This window comes from Zootoca vivipara, chromosome 3, assembly GCF_963506605.1.
Source record: "Zootoca vivipara chromosome 3, rZooViv1.1, whole genome shotgun sequence".
Classification (NCBI taxonomy): Eukaryota; Metazoa; Chordata; class Lepidosauria; order Squamata; family Lacertidae; genus Zootoca; species Zootoca vivipara.
The window spans coordinates 55,426,243-55,448,015 of record NC_083278.1 but is presented as its reverse complement, the minus strand read 5'-3'; the positions used below and the strand labels follow the sequence as shown (position 1 = coordinate 55,448,015).

The window sequence follows — 21,773 nt, the reverse complement described above, 5'->3', positions numbered from 1 at the left end:
TCTGAATAATGCCCAATTTCTTTTCTGCAGACTAATCTGTGTTTTTGACAAATTGCAGCACAGTGTTACATTTTATTTATGTATTTTTTGTTGTTGCTGGTAAACAAAGATGCAAATTATATTAATGCGCTGTTTCCATTCAACTCTACTTCCGCCAACAAAATATATGAATCCAGGAGTGTGGAATGTGAGCTGGCTGCTGGTTTCTTTCCCTTGGGGTCCTTAGAAAGAAATGTGGGGATACAAGGAAAGACATAAATCTCCTGCAGACCCAATATTGCCATCTCCAGATGTTCAAAAATCTCTGATTTATATACAGTACCTACAAAAAATGTATAATACAAATGTGAAATTATATTATTTTACATACTGGGATTTTCAGGTGCTCATTTGACAATTCCATATTTCCAGCTAGCATATGCCCTTTATTTATTTTCTGGAGCCAAGTCTTTCTCCTTCTCTTTTTCTTTCTTTCATATCAGATATTCATCAGAAGAGGCAGGGAGTTGAGGCAGAAACAGTTGTTGTTGTTTAGTCGTTTAGTCGTGTCCGACTCTTCGTGACCCCATGGACCATAGCACGCCAGGCACTCCTGTCTTCCACTGCCTCCCGCAGTTTGGTCAAACTCATGTTCGTAGCTTCAAGAACACTGTCCAACCATCTCGTCCTCTGTCGTCCCCTTCTCCTAGTGCCCTCAATCTTTCCCAACATCAGGGTCTTTTCCAAGGATTCTTCTCTTCTCATGAGGTGGCCAAAGTATTGGAGCCTCAGCTTCACGATCTGTCCTTCCAGGGAGCACTCAGGGCTGATTTCCTTAAGAATGGATAGGTTTGATCTTCTAGCAGTCCATGGGACTCTCAAGAGTCTCCTCCAGCACCATAATTCAAAAGCATCAATTCTTCGGCGATCAGCCTTCTTTATGGTCCAGCTCTCACTTCCATACATCACTACTGGGAAAACCATAGCTTTAACTATACGGACCTTTGTAGGCAAGGTGATGTCTCTGCTTTTTAAGATGCTGTCTAGGTTTGTCATTGCTTTTCTCCCAAGAAGCAGGCGTCTTTTAATTTCGTGACTGCTGTCACCATCTGCAGTGATCAAGGAGCCCAAGAAAGTAAAATCTCTCACTGCCTCCATTTCTTCCCCTTCTATTTGCCAGGAGGTGATGGGACCAGTGGCCATGATCTTGGTTTTTTGATGTTGAGCTTCAGACCATATTTTGCGCTCTCCTCTTTCACCCTCATTAAAAGGTTCTTTAATTCCTCCTCACTTTCTGCCATCAAGGTTGTGTCACCTGCATATCTGAGGTTGTTGATATTTCAGAAACAGTAGTTGACCAGAAAGGGGGCTCTAAATAAAAACTCTTTTGCACTTGTGCTTGGAAAAAACTATTGAAGGAATAATAGAGAGGCTGGTCAAGAGATACAGCGTCTAATAGAGTTGCGACAAAATGAGCTTTGAGCTGAAAGACAACATGTTGCTTACAGATAGTGGAGACCTGGCTCCCCCTTGTTATGTTTTATTGTTTTCAGTTCCAAGGAGAAAGTAGTATAGGGCAAAAGGACACCCAAGTGTAGGTACTGTACATGTTTGCACTCTTAGCAAAGAGCTCTCTGGCTGCTAGGTCTGGAGCAGAGTTGAGGAGCCAGTTAGCCATCAGATGTGGTTGGACTAACACTCCCATCATCCCTGACCATCGCCATTCTGTCTGAGACTGATCTGACAGCACATAGAGTTCCACAAGTTGTCCATGCCTGGTCTAGAGTCTAGCCATTAAGAGGGGAATTTTGCAACAAATTGATTCTTCTGTTACTTTGCTATTATGACTTCTAGGGGACAAAAAGAAGTGATTTGTAGCGGAGCTGAATCACGTATCTTTATCTGAGCTAACCAACCAGCTATTTAGCTGCTGGATTCAAGGCTCTCTGTGGGGTGATGATTTTCAGTCCAGCAGTCTTGTATTCAGCTGCAAAGTTGGCCATAAGCTTGCAGCCTTAAATAACTCTGTTTGTAATGAACACTCAAGCATTGTGCATACTATAATCATGTTCATTTGCTAGACACATTTCAGTGCAGTCTGTCATGTGCACATTCAACTGCCAAAGGAAGTCTATCACCTGGGCTAGGCCCTGTGCAATATATGCTTCATTTGAACTGTAGACAAGAGAAACACAGAGCATTGCAATAGAAAACAGAAAGCTGCCTACAGCACATCAGCAAATGCCACAAAACAGCACAGGGGGACTGTCAAGGGACATCAGCCGTCATCTCTGCTTGAATCTTTGTCAGTATTGTGAAGCAAAGAATAGTAGTCTTCAGTTGACTGATGGGTGAATATAACTCATGGAAGCTGAGTACTGGAATCTCATTGTGCACCTATGGACTTTTTTGCTCCATGAATTTATTTTTAATTCACCAAATTAATTTGTTTGTCCCAGGGGCAGCTTATTATTGTTAGTTTCATAGAATCTGAAATAAATCTGACACTTGTGATGGACCTCTTGATATTCCCTACTGCTTATAGTTCCTTTGATCCAATGGCATTGTTTCTGCCTATTACAAATTTGCAAAATGTTTTGGGAACAAATCTTTCAGAAAGGTCATATATGGAACTCCTTGCATTTTAAGGTTTAAGAGTGTGAGGTTGAAGGGGGAATAATTTAAAAGGTAGGCTAATACAAGTTTAAATGGAGGTAACTTGTTGGAGCTTTCTTAATTTCCCCCTCCCCTTTGCATTGTCCCACACTTTCTTTTTAGATACACACCTTTGCCAAATGATCTGCTGATAGTTCCAACAGGCTGTAACGTGACTCATAATTGACCTGTGGAATTGCAAAGCTGACTCATTTTGAACCAATTTATTCATGGTCCAGGCTGCTCTTTAAACAACAATCCAAGCATGCTCAAAACCAAACTGCCATTTAATGTGGCTTGATTCTAAGCCCAATACTTATTCATTTGAGGGGGTTGCCTTTATCTGACTTTTGGGAGGATTGTTTCGCTTACACCTTTAAACCTGGATGTCTTTTGTTTGTTTTACAGTGCCTGGTCCTGTACCAGCAAAATCACTAAAAGGAACTCCCTTTGAAGACAAGATCTTCCTAAACTGGAAAGAACCTATGGATTCAAATGGGATCATCACACAGTATGAGGTATTCAAAAAAATAATAATGGCTGATGTGTCCTGTGTTTGGAGTATGCACAAAATCTTCGGGATGATATGTACATTTCCCCTAAAACTTTAAGCTAAGCTTCATTCTTCACTGGCTTGCTGGTCTTCAACTTAGAGTGTGCCAATGTAGTTGACCTGGAAAATGTCTCTAGTCAGAATCACCCTGATCCATATTCAAAACTGTCTCCAAGGAATCCGAAAGAACTATTTCTTCCATTACTTTATAGGAATGAGATATGATATACGTTTGTCCCTTCTTTTGAGTCTCTTTTTAGTACATGGGAATTTAAAGATAAACTTAATCTTTCTTTCTTTTTTAAAGTGAACTCTTTTTCTGTGCAGAACAGTACAGTATATAATAATGTGAATCTGTTCTTGGTGCAGTCCACTCAATGACTGACCTGAGCCTGAAATCAGTATGTCATAATAATCCTTAAATTAAATTAGAGAATGGTTGAACTATTGTGATTAAAAAATATTAAGAACTCCTTCTAAAAGTATATAATGATACAGGCTTGCTCTGCCAATAGACTTTTAATGAAACCTAGAGCTTAAATGTGTAACTTTGATTTAGATCTGGTAGCATTAATATATAGCCTTCCTGAATCATGATTTAATGGAGCCCTGTCCAGTGAAGGCCACAGGTAATATATGTGAAATTTTATTAATAGAAACCTGACAATTCTAGTCTTCAAGGTAACATGCTTTTCCCCTTCAAGAAACTCTGAATGCAAATTCTGGCGATTCAAAAAGCAGCAACAGTGGTTTGATGAATGAGCCCTTGGGGAAGGAAGGGAAAACAATAATTTTGCACCAAATTTCCTGTGTATCTATCATAATCTGAACTGGGCAGCCTTGACAATATTACTTTTCTGCTTCAAAAACAAATTAAATACTTACAGGAGGCAGTTAAATGCCATCATATTTTACATGACCTAGCATATTTCTGCTTATCCTCATTAGCGCTTTACATTCTTGAATTTCACCACTATACTAATGAAAAAGCTCCGTATATCGTGGGTGGGCTTGAATACATATGTAGTATTGCTTCACTATATTTTAAGTAGTACTTTTTAACAGAAAGAGAGGAATGAAGGAAAAAAGCAGCTGTCTGCCACTTTACGATAACAAAGCAAATAAGAGGGCTTCTTGCCTTCTTCACCTGGATGACAAGATTTGAAGTAGATATCTGATTTTGTAGAGAAATTAGAGAAAGCCCACACAACTTCTGACTCAACAGCCATGTTTGGTAGCCTGGGGTCAGGGGACAGGACTCAATATACGGTACGTCTAGATTTTGCCACTTGCCAAGCTGCAGTCAGCATGATTGGTCCAACGTTGTATATAGTAAGTCCAAGGGACTGTTTTCTGCAGAAGGGCCACATCCCCTGGTGATGAACCTTTGGGGGCTTACATGTCCAATGTGCCAGAGGCAAAAGTGGTTGAGGAAATGGATGCAACTCTTCCTGTGTATAGTAGACTATATTCCAGCCATGCATGTTTCTATTCAAGCACCATGCATCCAGGCATGTAAGAGACATGTTTATAGTTAAAGGACGGTTCCTGATCTGGCAAAACTACTTGAGGATGATGCAGAGCAGGGCTGGTGAGGGAACGTGGTCTGGGGAAAGTCCTGGGAGCCAGAATTAGAGGCCTATAGGGTCTGGGGTTCCCTATTGTATAGCCTTAAATTAGTGGAATGTAGAACCATTTTGTTCATCTCATAAAAATTATACAAGCCGAATCATTCTTTCTGATGACAGGTAGGTAGCCGTGTTGGTCTGAGTCGAAGCAAAATAAAAAAAATTCCTTCAGTAGTACCTTAAAGACCAACTAAGTTTATATTTTGGTATGAGCTTTCATGTGCATGCACACTTCTTCAGACCAACTTAGTTGGTCTTTAAGGTGCTACTGAAGGATTATTTTTTTTTGCATTCTTTCTGATGTTACAGATTGATTTACCGAGCTTACAGAGAGCCAAGATGGAGAGCTTGTCATGTGTCCATTGCCACTATATGCTAAGTTTGGATTTGAAAGCAAGGTTCTTTCATTGAAATCCAGAAGCTTAATCTAAACGTTTCACTGATTCTCAGAAATTCCTTAATCCTGCCAGGGATCCTGCTAAGACTCTGAAATTGTTTCCACAGGTCAGTTACAGCAGCATAAGATCATTTGATCCCACAGTTCCAGTGGCTGGGCCAGCTCAAACTGTGTCAAAGCTATGGAACAGTACACATCATGTATTTTCCCATCTACATCCCGGGACTACCTACCAGTTTTATATAAGGGCCAGCACAGTCAAAGGATTTGGGCCAGCAGCGGCAATCAATGTAACCACCAATATTTCAGGTAATGGCAAGCACACACAAAAAATATTATTCATATTCTTACATTTGTTTTTACATAAATCCCCTTTCCATTCAGGGAATACTAACAAAACATGTTGGCTGTAGTCAAGCGAAGATCATTGGGTTTAATTTAACATGCAAGGAGGGGATATTGCGTACAAGAGTGCAAGCTCCGTCCCGCTCCCCTTGCTCTGTGCATGTTCTAGGGCGATTGTCTGCAGTGGGGAAGCCTCTTTTGTTCATGGAGGTAACTGCATGTTTGCAACCCTGGTACTCCAGGCATGGGAGCCTCCACAACTACTGGAGGCTTGCTTGCTGAAGACAGTTGCCCCTGAACATGTGGACTATGAATGGGATGGTCTGGGGGGCAGTAGAGAGAGAGACCTACTGCACTCATGCGGTCTCCCCGCCTTGTGTGTTAACATACTCTGTAAAGGCCTTCTTTGGTGCCCCTGGGATAAACCAGAATCCTCAAATTCAAAGCTTTCATTTTTTTTAAAAAAAAATAAAGTTTCTACTGTTTTTAGAACTTGAGGTATGATGCAAAACTTACTAGTCCCTCCCATGCTCCCTCCTCACCCCTCTCTCTCGGTCCACCCTTTCAGCATTTACTTTGCACTCACCTGAAAAATTCTAGCAAAGGTGGGAGAGAGGGAAAGGTATATATGTGAATCATGCATGTATAAGAGAAACACAGAAAGATGTCCATGCGTCTATGTTCCATATGCATGTCTGTACTCTTTAAGAGTGAATGTGGTATGGCCACCTGATAATTTTTTGCCTGGTGCTGAAACAAATTCTCCCTGTTGCTTTTAGACAGCAATAGCATGTGGGTGTACGGGTGTGTGGGTGTGTATGTGTGTGCGTGTAATTAATATTGTGCAATCTCCACAATTGGGACCAGCAGGACATAGCTGACTTCCTGTGGCAAGCATATTGTTCAGTTTGGTTCCCCTCCCCCCAGAAAATGTTGTGCAATGCCACACTCCCACATGTATGGCAACTGCAAAAAAATTTTTCTGTCGGATACATGCCGAAATCAGTTCATAATTGCAGTACAGAGAGGAGACAGCCTGGTTCTACAGAAAGCTGTGTAAGGGTTAGAAGAGAGTCAGAAGCTGCTTGCTGTTGGAATGCAGGGTATCCTTTCATTTGAATGTTGTTGTTGTTGTTGTTTAGTCGTTTAGTCGTGTCCGACTCTTCGTGAGCCCATGGACCATAGCACGCCAGGCACTCCTGTCTTGCACTGCCTCCCGCAGTTTGGTCAAACTCATGTTCGTAGCTTCGAGAACACTGTCCGACCATCTTGTCCTCTGTCGTCCCCTTCTCCTAGTGCCCTCAATCTTTCCCAACATCAGGGTCTTTTCCAAGGATTCTTCTCTTCTCATGAGGTGGCCAAAGTATTGGAGCCTCAGCTTCACGATCTGTCCTTCCAGGGTGCACTCAGGGCTGATTTCCTTAAGAATTGATAGGTTTGATCTTCTTGCAGTCCATGGGACTCTCAAGAGTCTCCTCCAGCACCATAATTCAAAAGCATCAATTCTTCGGCGATCAGCCTTCTTTATGGTCCAACTCTCACTTCCATACATCACTACTGGGAAAACCAGTAGTGAATAGTGGTTCTTTATCACCTGGCAGCCTCAACAGAAAAGTGATTCTGTTTCGAAAGACTGGGATTAAACATCAGGTTTCTAGAGATGAATAATTTAGGAATGATAGATTCAAGTTTTCAGAAGACCTGAAAAATTATAATTATTTTACCATGTGCAACTGTTAATGCTAATGTCTTTCATCCTGGGCTGCCATATCACTGTCACGTCATTTCATAATTTCAATCAATTAAGTGGGAAAAAATTGATCATGGTAGGACAGTTTATACATAATAGATACACAGTTCCACAATATGCTCCTGCTGTTACTTGAGGAGTATTTCTTATGCAACATTTGTTGAAACACTGAATAAAAATGGCCATGATTTCTTCAGATCATAAGAGTCTAACTGCAAGTTTTTCCACTGAGATTATTTCCATTCATTAATATACGCAAAAAATTATATACCACTCTTCTAGTCATTATGCTTCTCTCAGAACAATTAAAACCAATATGCAATGCATTCCAGAAATACAATAGTATTATTATTCATCATCCTCATCATTCACTTTCTTCACAAAAGCGAATCAAAGTAATTTACAAAAAGCATAAAACACTAAAAAAAAAAAACCCCAACCATCTGATCACAATTGAGAAATGTGATTGTTTGTACATTGTAGAAACTGGTAGAAAAGCTGTCTGTTTTGACTGATTTTATTTTTCTTCTTATTAGCTCCCACATTACCAGACTATGAAGGTATTGATGCATCTTTCAATGAAACAGCCATCACTGTGCTTCTGAGACCAGCACAAGCCAAAGGAGCTCCTATCAGGTAAAAAAAACAACCAGCACCACAATATGCAAACCATTTTATAGTTAAAGCCTATGGCTAAACATTTAGATCAGGGTAGCCAACTACTGTCCCTCCAGAGGTTGTTGGACCACAACTTCCATCATCCCCATCTAGCATGGGTAGTGGGCAGAGATGATGGGAGTTGGAATCCAACAGCATCTGTAAGGCCACAGGTTAGCTACCCCTTGATTAGATAATAAAATAATTTTTCAATTATCAATAATCTTAGTTATTCAAGACCTGATGCATTGAAATGCTTCTTTGATTTAGTCAAGGTCTTGTTTAATTATTTGATCTTGTACTACTTATGGCATTTGTGAAATATGGAAGATGCTCAATCCTATGCAGATAGGACTTGACATTTGAGTAAACCTACAACCCATACATGGTGATATGTTCCTGGTTCAGCAGTAAAAGACTTGGGAGGTCTAGGTTCAAGTCCCCTTCTGCCATGGACATACCTGGGCCCAGGTGATGTGTGTTCCCTGTTGTTAAAAAGTGGAATAGTGGTGGGGATACATATGCATAGGGGATAATGCTCTGCAACCCCACTTGCCAGAAGAATTCAGAAAATTTGCACAACCTTGTTTGCATATGAAGCAAGATGGTATTTCTTGCTTCAGCAAGTTCTTTAAAATGACTTCTGTAGTCTGGATATCTCAGTTTAAAAATCTGTGTTTCACCACTAGACAATGTGGCGAGAGTTGTTTTTGTTTAATTTTTGTAGCTTTTGATGTTAATAACTTGTGTTTCTGTTCCAAAGGAGTTCTGGTGGCAAACACAGAAAAGTTAAAACATTACAGTTAAAAATAAAATGAAAACATATGGGAAACATTTATTTATTTATTTAAAAAACTGTTAAAAACATTTAAAAAACATTTTTAAAAGAATCACATACCCTCACATGTAATGGTTTCAAACTTGCCAGGACCATAGTCTTTCAACCTGGGTACACATGAATGTCTTTATGCTTCTCCTGAACATTGTTAATGAGGAAGACAGAAGCACTTTCTAGGGAGTACATTCCACAAATGGGGAGCTGCCACCAAGAAGGCCCTGTCACTGGTCAACAATTCTGCATTTAAGCTGCTGTTTAAGCATTGAATGTAAGCCATTGAATATGAGCAAACCCCAGAGCTCTTCCATATGAGGAGGGCTCTTTGTTGGGCTAGAGACACTCCTCACATAGAGGAGCTTTTTATGGTGCAGCAGCATCTGCTCCCTATTTACTATGGCACTAATTCCTGCTCTTTTTAAAACAATTATCTGGCTTAGCACCAGGTTACTTAGTTGTGGCAAGATAAGTCCCAACTGACGTTCTGAAACCAGAACATCTCAGGATGCATTTTTGACAGCCCATTTCTATTCTCGATCTCTCGGGAAAATGCCAATGTTAAACAGTTCAACAAACTTACTCAATTTAAATATGCAGCATCTAATTATGTGTTTTAGGAGTCAGCCTTCCTGATATAAATGCTCCCTTGTATTCCTTGCCTGCTTTGTGCACATGCCTCTTGGAGCAGATGTTTCGGTAATCCAATTCAAATTTGCAGGTGCCGTCAATCATTCCTTAAGATGCAACATGCGGCAGTAGTCACAGCTCTAATCATGACATAATCGTGTCTTGCCTGCCAAGCGTTATCTCATAATCTCTAGTTTTCTTTATGGCCTCCTGAAGTTGTAAGCCAAACAGCAGACATGAAATACAAAGGGAGACTGGATGAATCAGTATTCATAATCAGATATTAAGCCTTACTTTTACCAAGCTGGAGGCTCTCAGCTCAGCCAGTAAGGAAGAAACATTTATTCATCAGTGTGCTGCAAAGAAAGGTGATTTGCTTATCAGTGGCAGCATGCACTATTTAAGCCTCTCTACTGAACAGTGTCTCCAAAATTAATAAATAAAGGTGGCAAGAATTTGCCAATGAATGATTGTAAGGACCAATTAATCCAGAATGCGGCAGCTAGACTGGTGACTGAGAGTGGCCGCCGAGACCTTATAACACCGGTCTTGAAAGATCTACATTGGCTCCCGGTATGTTTCTAAGCACAATTCAAGTGCTTAGAAATTTTGGTGCTGACCTTTAAAGCCCTAAATGGCCTCGGCCCAGTTTACCTGAAGGAGCGTCTCCACCCCCATTGTTTAGCCCAGACACTGAGGTCCAGCGCCGAGGGCCTTCTGGTGGTTCCCTCACTGCAAGAAGTGAGGTTACAGGGAACCAGGCAGAGGACCTTCTCGGTAGTGGCACCCGCCCTGTAGAACGCCCTCCCATCAGATGTCAAGGAGATAAAGAACTACACAACTTTTAGAAGACATCTGAAGGCAGCCCTGTTTAGGGAAGTTTTTAATGTTTGATATTTTATTGTGTTTTTAATATTCTGCTGACACAAGTGGTGCTGTGGGATAAACCACTGAGCCTAGGGCTTGCCAATCAGAAGGTTGGCGGTTCGAATCCCCGTGATGGGGTGAGCTCCTGTTGCTCGGTCCCAGCTCCTGCCAACCTAGCAGTTCGAAAGCACATCAAAGTGCAAGTAGATAAATAGGTACCACTCCGGCGGGAAGGTAAACGCCGTTTCCGTGTGCTGTTCTGGTTCACCAGAAGCAGCTTAGTCATGCTGGCCACATGACCCGAAAGCTGTACGCTGGCTCCCTCAGCCAATAACGCGAGATGAGCGCTGCAACCCTAGAGTCAGTTACGACTGGACCTAATGGTCAGGGGTCCCTTTATCTTTACCTTTTTAAGAAATTTTTCTTCTTCTTCTTCTTCTTCTTCTTCTTCTTCTCCTTCTCCTTCTCCTTCTCCTTCTCCTTCTCCTTCTCCTTCTCCTTCTCCTTCTCCTTCTCCTTCTCCTTCCCTACCCCCTTTCAGACTAGTGGAGCTATATTGCTGTTTTCTTTATTTATATAAAAGCATTTCTAAACTGCCTGATATTTTAAATTATTTCATTACCTTTCTATCCCACCGCACCACAGTTCTCTCCTTCTCTGTTTTATCCTCACAACAATCCTGTGAGATGGGTTAGGCTAAGAGGCTGTGGATGACCCAAGGTCAGCTTCTAGAGAGTTTCATGGCCAAGTACGGGTTTTATTTCCCATGTATTAGTACTACACTCTAAGAGTAGTCCTTACATTCTACGAAAACCTATAGGATGAGCAGTGCACCCCACTGGCTTTCATTACTCTCACTGTGTTCTGTTTTCCAGGACAACATAGGAAGATAGCTGGTTAAATTTGAAGACTGAATTCTGCTTAGGCGTGTGCGCAAATAGCAGATTAAGTGATAAAACTGTTATAGGATTATACTATGGGAGGAGCGTTCTCATGATAGATTGTTCATCCAGTTAAAATAAACTCACTTCAAGTTGAAACCTAGATGTTCTTCAAACCCTTCCCCCTGATATACTAGTCTTATATGTGCTGTACACCCTCCTCAAAGCAGGCAATCTCCTGTTTGCCCCCTGAAATGACACACTCCAGCATCAGATTTACCACCTCGTCTGCTTCTTTTGGTGGATTAAGCTTCAGTGCCCTTGAAATAGCAAAAATTGAACACTCCCTCTGTTGCCTCCCTAAAAGATAATGAATGTTTGTAACTCCTCCCTTGAATGAAACCTTGGTTTCATGTTAAAACACAAATCGAATCATAAATAAATGAAACATTTCATACGCACGCTTCACCCTGCTTCCGCTCTTCCCTCGGGCTTTATTCTTCTAAAGTGGCCAGATATTGGAATTGACAAGTTTACTGATCTCCTGGCATTTTGGAGAGCAAAAGTCTTGTCATTTGTTTTGTGTTGGTAGCGCTCGAGAAAGGAGTGGCAGTGTCTGCAGAGGCGAGCATTAAGATGTCCAATGTTCCCAAGAGGGAAAGCCAATTGCTTATGCAAAACTTAGATTGTAACGCATTACTGCCTAGATTCTTAAGGGAGGGAATGAATAAAGCATGTATTATTTAACACCTTTTCATGTATCTGAAAAGAAAATTGGGGATTGTCTCCAACTAAGTCTAATTTGAGTGGGTCTTTTCTGAGTATGACTTGGTTGGATATCACCCTAATGGAATAAGCTTCCCCATCTCCCCCCCCCCTTTATTCCGGTTTGCCCCCACTGCTTCTCATTGCTTGAGGTCATGGTCACTTTGCTTTTTGCTACCTTTTTGAACCTGTGACTCTGTGGGTGTTGTTGACTTCCTAGCAGACTAGCCAACGTGGCTGCTGATCGGGTTTGATGGGAATTTGAGTGGTGAGCATCTGCAGCAGAGCATTAGAAGCAACTAAAAATGTCCCTTACACCTACATGAATCCCAACTAGCTCAAATGATTTCTATACGGCATTGCATGTGGACCTCCATCTTTTTGTATATGGTCCCATTTCATTTCATTGTGGGAGTCTAGGGAGGAAGAGATTTTGACGTACTGTACTTGAAAATGCCACGGTTCTTTTTAAAACAGGAGCTCAATTCAACTTTGTCCTTTATAGCACTTTCTAACAGAACATCCAATTGCTGATTATCAATTAGTCTAATGTTTCAGTTGTTTGCCTCTTTCCTCTATGGGGAAAAGAAGAGCTATAATTACATTCCCTGGTAAAATGAGATTTTTATGAGGAATGACCAAGAGCTGTCATTGCGAGGAAGGTATTGGCGAGTTTAGGCTGAAGTTTGTTTTGGGGTTAGCTTTTTTTTGTCCTTTTTTTCTTTAATAGGCTAGATGCCATCTGCTCTAGCAATTTGTAACGTTTTTGTCAGTGGCAACTGTAGGGAAAGGAGTCAGACTATTTGCAGGGAGTGGACAGATTTCCGTCCATCTGTGCTTGTATTACAGGATGTCGCTTATACTTTAGATCTGCATAGCTGTGAGCCAAGTTGGATGCCACAGCAAGGTCAAAAGGTGGAGATGCCTGTCGCCGCGCTTCTGTCTCTAGTAATATGACAACAGCAAATTGGTGCTTCAGGCATTGCTTGGAGGCTGCCACGGCGGGCCTTGAAGCCGAGCTTTCTATAATATCCTTTCAAAGGCAAATGCTGACTTCAAATGCTGCAAATTATCAAGCAGAAGGATTAATCTATTAAAAATGTCTGCGCTTAATGTAAGATCCAGTCCTGGTCTGCTTAATAGTTCAAAGTCTACATCAGTGATGAGAAAGGCTTTCCTGTTCCATTAGATCTTTTGGGGAAGGGAGGCTGAGAGCGATGCTGCTGTGAAAATAAAAGGAGAGAGCTGAAATTAAAATTAGGAGAAATAAAATTACCACCTTCCACTCGGGGCCTATTGGTGAATGTGATTTGGTTACGGGAAGTATAAGCTGCCATTTTTAAACCTGCTTCTCTCCTCGACTTGCGCTTCTGAGCTGAGTGTGGTGCTATTTGGCGCAACATAGTTACATGATATAGTGTTGTGTGCTGTCCGTCTGGCATCCTCTTATAAGTCATGTTTTTCTCTTGGCTTTTTGCAGCGCCTATCAGATTGTTGTTGAAGAGCTGCATCCTCATCGGACAAAACGAGAAACAGGTGCAATGGACTGCTACCAGATTCCTGTCACATATCAAAATGCTCTGAGCAGTGGCTCGCCATATTATTTTGCTGCAGAATTGCCACCTGGTAACCTTCCTGAACCAGCTCCTTTCACGGTTGGTGATAACAGAACTTACCAAGGCTTCTGGAACCCACCGTTGGCTCCCCGTAAAGGATATAACATCTACTTCCAAGCCATGAGCAGTGTCGAGAAGGTAGGCACCTCCCTGAATTTTCTTCTGGGGAAAAATCAGATCTGTTGCTAGAGGTTATTTGGACTATCAGGCCAAGGCCTTGGTCCAGAAAGATCTTCATGACACAGACAACTAGCTTGCACATGAGCAGCACTGAGCTTTTGACTTGTTCCTTTCATACAGCAATCCCTCCACCCAGGTGTGCACAGTAAACAACTTTCGATTTCCCTAGCCTATATCAAAAGAGGCTTGTTGAGCACCATACAGACTTGTCAGAGGGGTGGTGGAGAGAAGTCAAAAGTCACATTTGCTTTTATTTCTTGAAAACATTTTGATCCTGTCTTTCCAAACCGAGGTAGCAAACTGCAGTAAAATAAAAATATCACACACAAAAAACACCCCTCCTACTAAAACAGAGAGCAGCAAAGTTTAAAACAGCAACCTAAATCCACCCAGTGAAACAGCTTCTGTGTATAGACCTAGACTCATGTCCAGAGGTTGCTCAATGTGTTTTTGTTCCTGGTGTGAAAAATTCAAATGACATTATGGGTGAAAAATATCGCCTAAATAGACCGTTCGCTTCCCTTTAGCGGTATCTTCATATCTGCCACCAGAGGCAGGCCATCTCACCCTGCCTAGAGCAGGCATCTCCAAACTGCGGCCCTCCAGATGTTTTGGCCTACACCTCCCATGATCCCTAGCTAACAGGACCAGTGGTCAGGGATGATGGGAATTGTAGTCCAAAACATCTGGAGAGCCGTGGTTTGGGAATGCCTGGCCTAGAGCATCTAGATGTAGGCCAAAGTTGTTGGGTTCTTGTTATTGCAAACCCTTTCTGTGGTTTCCATTTTCAAATGTCATGGCTCTGTGCCATTCATATTCCACACACCATTTCCCCCACAGCAACTATTACTGTTTGAAAATTTAGTACGTTTCTTTAGGCCAGTAGTGTCAGTAAAATAATTTTCAGCCATGTATGTTTCCACGTTCCAAGGAAAATAATGCCCCTCCTACTGTTCTCAGTGCTCAGGTAGTTCAGGAGATAAAATTGCTTCAGGATAAACAAAACCCAGCTTCCTCAGCAGGCCTAATAAAGCAGTGCCCCACATGCCGAACATCAAATCAGAAAAAAAATAAGTTTGTTTTTAAAAAGCCACTGTAACTCCCATAGCAGCTACATGTTTGTGAAAAGCATCAGTATACAGGTTTGCTTCCAAATTGCTTGACCACTGTGCTGGTAGGAAAGGTATGGCTGCCGATCGCCATTGCTATTTCCTCCCCATTTGATATCTTGACACCATACAGCACTGCTTCTATTTCAGTATGCATATTGATAGAGAACAAAGCAACAGGAAGTTAAATACTGCAGGCAGCTCTAGGTGTGAAAAGCAACATGACTTGATAAGCCCCATGCTGCTGCTGCCACTGAATCATTTTCCTTTTGTAAACTGAAATGCGGTACGGGAAAGGGAGGAAACGGCATTTGGAACAGTGGCAGAGATATTTAAAACTTCAATTTGAGAATTAAGTATAGTCTTGTATGAAATCTCTGTCTCCTGGTTATTGTGCCCCAGTAGCAGATGCCTGAGGAGCGAGGAGGTGGAGAGGAGGGATTTGGGGGAGATTGCACCTAGACTGATAGGCTTCCGGAAGGTTAATCTGCTTTCAAAAGAAACCAAAGTGATTTCTACCCTGCCATTTGGATTTCAGCTGCAGCTAGTAATGAAGAGATCACAGCTATCAATGACTTTGCCTTTGAGGCTCTAGAATGAAGCCTCGCCTAATGTCTATAATTATAAGAATTAGCTGTTTATCATAGCAAGATGAGGAAAATGTCACAGCTTGTGAATTTGTGTGCTAGAATAGCTGTGGAACTGGAGGATTTTACTGATGGGAGAAACTCATGTGGTTTTTTAAAAAAATATAAATAAAAATGGATAGTTTTAGAATAATTTCATTCTGATATTAGGAAATCAAATTTGCAAATGAAGCTGGAGGTAAAAAGATTAGCAGGAATCTGGGAGGCCCTATCTAAGTATTTCATTATGTGCCACTACAAAATAGATGTTTTATTAAATCCCATGCTGGTGACACATGACCTAGCTTTAAACATGGTTTACAGTCTATGGTGGAAGGGGCACTTTCTTCCACATGTGGTGGGAAAATGAAATAGTACAGAACTTTCAGCTTGATGCCTTAGACTTGATGAATTTTATCACAGGCTCTAACATTTCCCTACATCTAGCCCACATTTTGCTACATTTTGCTATTTATTTATATTTATAGACCACTTTTTTTTGGGGGGGGGGGTTATCCAAGCAGTGTACAAGTCCAACTGCATATAAAATATGACTAAAACACACAGACCAAATGAAAAACAAGTATGCATATTACCATCATTAAAAACAGAGATAAAATCAATAAAGCATGAAAACAAATGCAACTAAATCAAGTGTCTGGATAGGCTTGCTGAAACAGAAAAGTTTTCAACAGGCTTCTAAAGCTGTAAGAGCATCAGAAGAGGCTGCTAGATCAGGCCAATGGCTCATCTAGTCCAGCATCTTGTACTCATGGTGGCCAACCAGTACCGATGGGAAGGCTGAAAGTTGGACCTGAGCCCAACAGCACTCTCTTTACCTGCAATTCGCAGCATCTGGTACTGTTGACATAAGGCAGCATAGCAAAAATACCCACTTAATGTCAATAGTACAGCGAAAGCACCTGCTTAACACGGACATACAGAGGTACATCCTTCCTTCTTACCCTTCCTGTACTTTTCAGTGGCTCGTTAATAGCGTGGGATTCTCTCATTGCTGAGAAGACTGCAAAGAAAATTAACGTTGCCATGGGTGAACCTAAACTAGAAGCCTTTCTGCTTACCTGGAGTCAATTCACTGAGTGTGCCAGAGATATTGATAGATTAGAAGCCCAGCCTGTAAAAGTACATATACATATATGAAAGGAATTTCAGGCCCTTACTTAGCTCTGCAGTATACTTTCACTATCACAAGTGTTGACCATGCCATGCCTTATTTATTGTATATGTAAGTAGTTCATAAGTGTGTTTGCACAGTGACCTAAACTAACTTTCACTGCACTTACCAAGCTACTGGTGCTAATTGCATTTTTCTCCCATTTTCCTCCTTAACAGGAGACCAAAACTCAGTGTGTTCGAATTGCTACCAAAGGTAAGAGGCTTTCCCCCTCTGAACTTTGATAACTTACTTTGGAGCTTTTTCAATGTGACAGTTCTGTTACTGTGAATTTGTACTTGGAGCTCAGATATAGTGCCAGTAAATGTTTGGAATCCTCTTGACATCTACATATGTGACAGAGTGGAGCCTCCTGGATGCTTTGGTTTCTGGTTTTGAGGAGGAGGAGAGGTGCTTATTGGTGGGAGAGGAAAAAAACTGGTGTGTTAGAAAACATGTTTCTCAGGGGTTGGTAGGTTCCATTTCTTGTGATGAGCTGGAGAATTAGGCAGCTGTATAACTTCCAAGAGAGAAATTATTTGAGGCAGCAGGACAGCACTGCAGGTTGGTATAACATGACAGTTTGTGATGTTCCTCTGTCATTTTGGTTCCATCTTAAGCTAGTATAAGCACTAGGACATCACTCCATTTTTCTGCTCTTGTTAGGGCTGATCATGTAGCTATTTCCTATTTTTTAATTTGCCTTTTTAAAAATAAGAATGGAAAACTGAATAACGTGGATCTAAAGCAAATGGATAGCTCACTGGCAGGTTAATTTCAGTTTCTCCTTATACAACAGTTTAATTTTTAAAAGTTGCATCTTCAGATAAAAACTTAGAACTCATATTCTCGCCTTCTGCTCTGTGTTTACAGCACTCATTACTGAGTTCACTTTATAGAATGATTAGACAGAATTAGATGCTGCATTCAAGCAGAGAAAACATGGAGGAGTACTATTAAATAATCAAATAGTACTTGTCACATCTTGGTGTACACTCATTCTATGCATTTGTTGATATAATCAGCAAATATCTCCAGGAAAAGAGCAAAGTATTCCAGATTTGCTAACATAGATGAAACAGATTTCTAGAATAAATGCTTAAGGGAAGGGTAACTTCTTGTGTAATCAATGTAACTTCAAAGTTATAGTAAACTCCTGTATGTGAGCATGTTTTTAAGTTAGTATTCATTACCCTTTCATTTACCCCAGTTGCAACAATCATTTCTGTCCTGTATCAGACTCTACAGCCACAGCAGATAGCTTCCAGCAGTTTGACTTTACCTTCAAAGGGACACTCCTCTATTGTCTCCTGAGATGGATGGATGCCAGCCCACCTTATAAAAACCCTGGGTTGTTATTCAGTATTACTATAGCCAGTTGCCAATGAAGGTGTGCTCCTAAAGTAAGATTCAAACGACACCACAGAAATCCCAGATCACTGTCCACTAAGCTACACCAGTTTTTATTTGGAAAGTGAGCTGGTTCAGATGTATCATAGCTTAGATGTGAAAGAGCCTTGCACACATATTCACACATGCAGCTCCTTCACATGAGTTTTGATCAAACCAGGAACCACAGTTTCCTGATTTATCTATACTGAAAACGTATGGTTAGCAGAATTTGAACAAATTAGGACGTTAAACTGATTTTAATATCTGGACTTGTTCCAAAGCTAGTAACCATAGGTTCCCAGATTGGCTGAAATGAAATCTATGGTTAATTGTAGACTTCCTGTTTTGCTTGCTTGCGAAGAAGCTGTGTACACAAATAAACAGCTTGTTCATATACAGTGGTACCTTGTTTCTTGAACTTAATCCATTCTGGGAGTCCATTCGACTCCCGAAACCATTCCAAAACCAAGGCACGGCATCCGATTGGCTGCAGGAGCTTCCTGCACTCAAGCAGAAGCTGCATCGGACATTTGGCTTCTGAAAAACGTCCACAAACTGGAACACTTACTTCCAGGTTTGCGGCATTCAGGAGCCGATTTGTTCGGGAGCCAAGCCATTCAAGTTCCAAGGTACCACTCTATTGGTTTTTAAATGCAAGATAGGATCATCAAAATGTATCGACTTGAAGCATTAGCCACCCACCCCAACCATCATGTTAGAGATTCTGAAGCCATAAAACAAACAAAGCAAAGTCGTCATCTTGGACTTTTATAATACCATAATCTTGTCCAGAGGAAACCATTGCTAATGTCCAGGTACAAATGTGGGATAGCTGCATGTTGCCACCTCTGTATTTAGGATTTTCCAGATAAGACACACAAAAAAAGATTTCATTTTCTGTTTAATGTCTTGGAACTGGAAAGAGTCACAGTCAAATCCAAATTCCCACCTCCCAAGCCAAACTCACAGGGTAACCTGGTTGTAATGCCTATCTCATAGCCTAATACATCATATGGGGTTATTTTGAGGATACAGTACAGAGAAGTGGGGTGGTATAAACACGATAAAAATGGGGGAGGGGTGTTGTAAAACAGCAGCAATTCATAGAGCAGGTTGATCCTGATCATTCCCCACCCCCACCGCCGCTCTTCCAAGATAGCACTTTCCTCCAAACCGTTTGGTATAAGAGTTTCCAGTGAATTTCATGTTGTTGTTGTTTTTGGTAATTTTTTTCATAGCAAGCTGCTCTTGGCAATTCAAGGTTCCTTTCTATGGACACCTACGGCAAATTTTAAATTACTTAATACCTCTGAGGCTTGGAGCATTGCCCAGAGTGGGAAATATGGAATCAAATTATTCTGATAAACACATCACATAATCACAAGCAATAAAAAGCAAGGACCAGAAATCACTTTGCAGGCTACTTTGGCAACTTTCCCAAACTCTGCAATAGGCTTGTTCCCTTCTCTAATACAATTTACAAGCCTGTCCGTCAGCCAGCGGTGAGCCACTTAATGTTTCCAGATAACTCTAATTGCATTACATTTTAAGGGTGGTTACATATAAACACAGAAGTAATTTTATGTTCTTGGGCCCTTCCCCAAATGCTTTTTTGTCACTGTTGTACATATTTAAGTGTGGCTCAGAACCTAGAGCTGTTTCATAAGACACACTGCATGTTGACAGAGTGAAATAACTTCCCAAAGAAGTTTTCATATGGAACAGTTTTTAAAATAATGCAGAGAGGTATTGGTGACACCCAGCCATTAATGGATAGCCTTGTTTTTAAAACATGCATGGTTTTTGAAAAGGCACAAATTCCTGTGTAAAATCTAAATTCATTTTCAAGCCCAAACAACAAGCAATAGGACCTACTTTTCATATGCTGTTGCAAGTTTGTGCATAGGAAAGGAACAGGGAGACTGGGGTAGCTGTTTGACAGAGGACAGTCCTCTGTTTAAAAGAGTCTCTGTTTGAATGACTATCTGAACTGAGTCCGTAGATAAAGAACTGCCCATAAACTGCCCATAAGCAATGAATGCCTGGACAGTAGACAGCAAGCACACAGGTTGAAGTCTCTCTCACTATGGTGAGATCTGTTTTTGGGGTAGGGACCATAAAGTCAGGCAAGGGACGAATGTTTTAAGAAATGTTTGTTAAAACCTTCCATATCAAGGAAAAATGAGCAAACGAAAAAACCAGTAAAAACTCAACACATACATACCTATACATTTGGTTACAAGAAACAGAAGAGCAAAACAAATAGGCAACTAAATCTCCCACAAATATACAACCCACAACGCACTAATAAACACTTAAGTGAAGCAATCAGGGAACCATCATAGAAATAAACAACTAGCCAAGCATAAAGAAAAGGGGGAAAAATAATTCAGTCAGTCTGTAATATTACTCCATAAAGTCTCATGAGTTGATGGAGGAAACCAATCATGCTATTTGACTGAAACATATTTAATAAAACAAACCATTTCCCACAAAACACTTTTTTTTTAATCCTTGAATTCTTCTTTTCCCTGAGTTGACAAGTACGTTTTCCCATGAAGGTGAGACATCTGTTCCTGTTGTTATGGATACTTTTCAGTTTGTGCAGCCAGTGGGTGTAGACTGAATCCTTGAAGGAGGGGGGTCAACTTGTTTGACTCTTTGATTTCTGAGCAGACGACTATTATTAATATTATTAGTAGTAGTAGTGGTGGTAGTATCCCGCCCATCCGACTGGGTTTCCCCAACCACTCTGGGTGGGAAACCATATTAGTTCTGTTTGCAGTAAACTGTATCCTATTCTTTAGTCTGCTTCGCTTTTAAATGAAGTTCTCTGAAACTTTATTGGTTTGCATCCCTGCAACCATTTTTGCCTTTATTGGAACATAGAAAGCTGGCTGGTACTGAGTCACACCATCAGGCCTGCTTACACAGGTTGTCCGATGCCCATGGTTTCAGGCAGAGGCGTCTCCCAGCCCTACCTAGATGTCAGGGATTGAACCTGAGACCTTCTACACACAGAGCAGAGGCTCTACCACTCAGATATGGCACTTTCCCTGTTGTGACATTGGACTTCGTTATTTTCTTGCAAAATAAGCCTGACAGTAATGTCAGTCAGGCTGTGTTTCTTATTTATGAAAGTACTTTTAATGAAGTTAGTACTAATCCAAAAATTATATGCCATTTCTTATCTGCTAGCTGTATAATTGGGCTGTGTAATTGCACACTTCTCAGTGAATTGTGCAAAAAGATCATCAGAGGAGCGGAGAAGTAGGTTTATAAAATACCTGATAAAGAGACTTCTATTAGAAATTAGGTTGTGAGATACACAGTTCTCAACTTATTTTCAGTGTGGTTAAACATCTTTGAAGGGTAGTGTCAGTTTTCCCACAGGATATATAAAATATTGATGCACACTTTTATTTACGTTGTGACATGCCGTCTAGTGTGTTTCCCAGAAGAATTATATTCTTTGTGGATTTGTTTGTATTCAAAGAGCATCTACTTGAAACCAGATTTGTTTTTTATGCTCCCTAGTGGGAGTTGTTTACTAAAAATAAATAGCAAGCTTCGTATCCTGTATGCACTCAATTTGTATTTAACCAGTTAGATACACAGGTAGTATTAAGTGTCACACTAAGTTACAGATTACACTGAATAGCTGACATATAGGTATATGATGACAATTCATGTACATGGAATTCTACTGACTGGAATGGCTTTGCCATTGAATTAGA

The 21,773-nt window shown here is 40.8% G+C and overlaps 1 protein-coding gene across 6 annotated transcripts in view; it reads left to right on the top strand.

Moving 5' to 3' along the window:
• The window catches only part of PTPRK (protein tyrosine phosphatase receptor type K), a 341,441-nt gene that overhangs the window by 252,858 nt on the left and 66,810 nt on the right, over nucleotides 1–21,773 (top strand). For all 6 annotated transcript variants that reach the window (XM_035109042.2, XM_035109041.2, XM_035109045.2 and 3 more), the window contains exons 9-13: nucleotides 3,043–3,152; nucleotides 5,320–5,521; nucleotides 7,844–7,943; nucleotides 13,420–13,693; nucleotides 16,824–16,860. In XM_035109042.2, coding sequence (XP_034964933.2) covers nucleotides 3,043–3,152; nucleotides 5,320–5,521; nucleotides 7,844–7,943; nucleotides 13,420–13,693; nucleotides 16,824–16,860 — 723 coding nt within the window. The remainder of the gene's footprint in view (nucleotides 1–3,042; nucleotides 3,153–5,319; nucleotides 5,522–7,843; nucleotides 7,944–13,419; nucleotides 13,694–16,823; nucleotides 16,861–21,773) is intronic.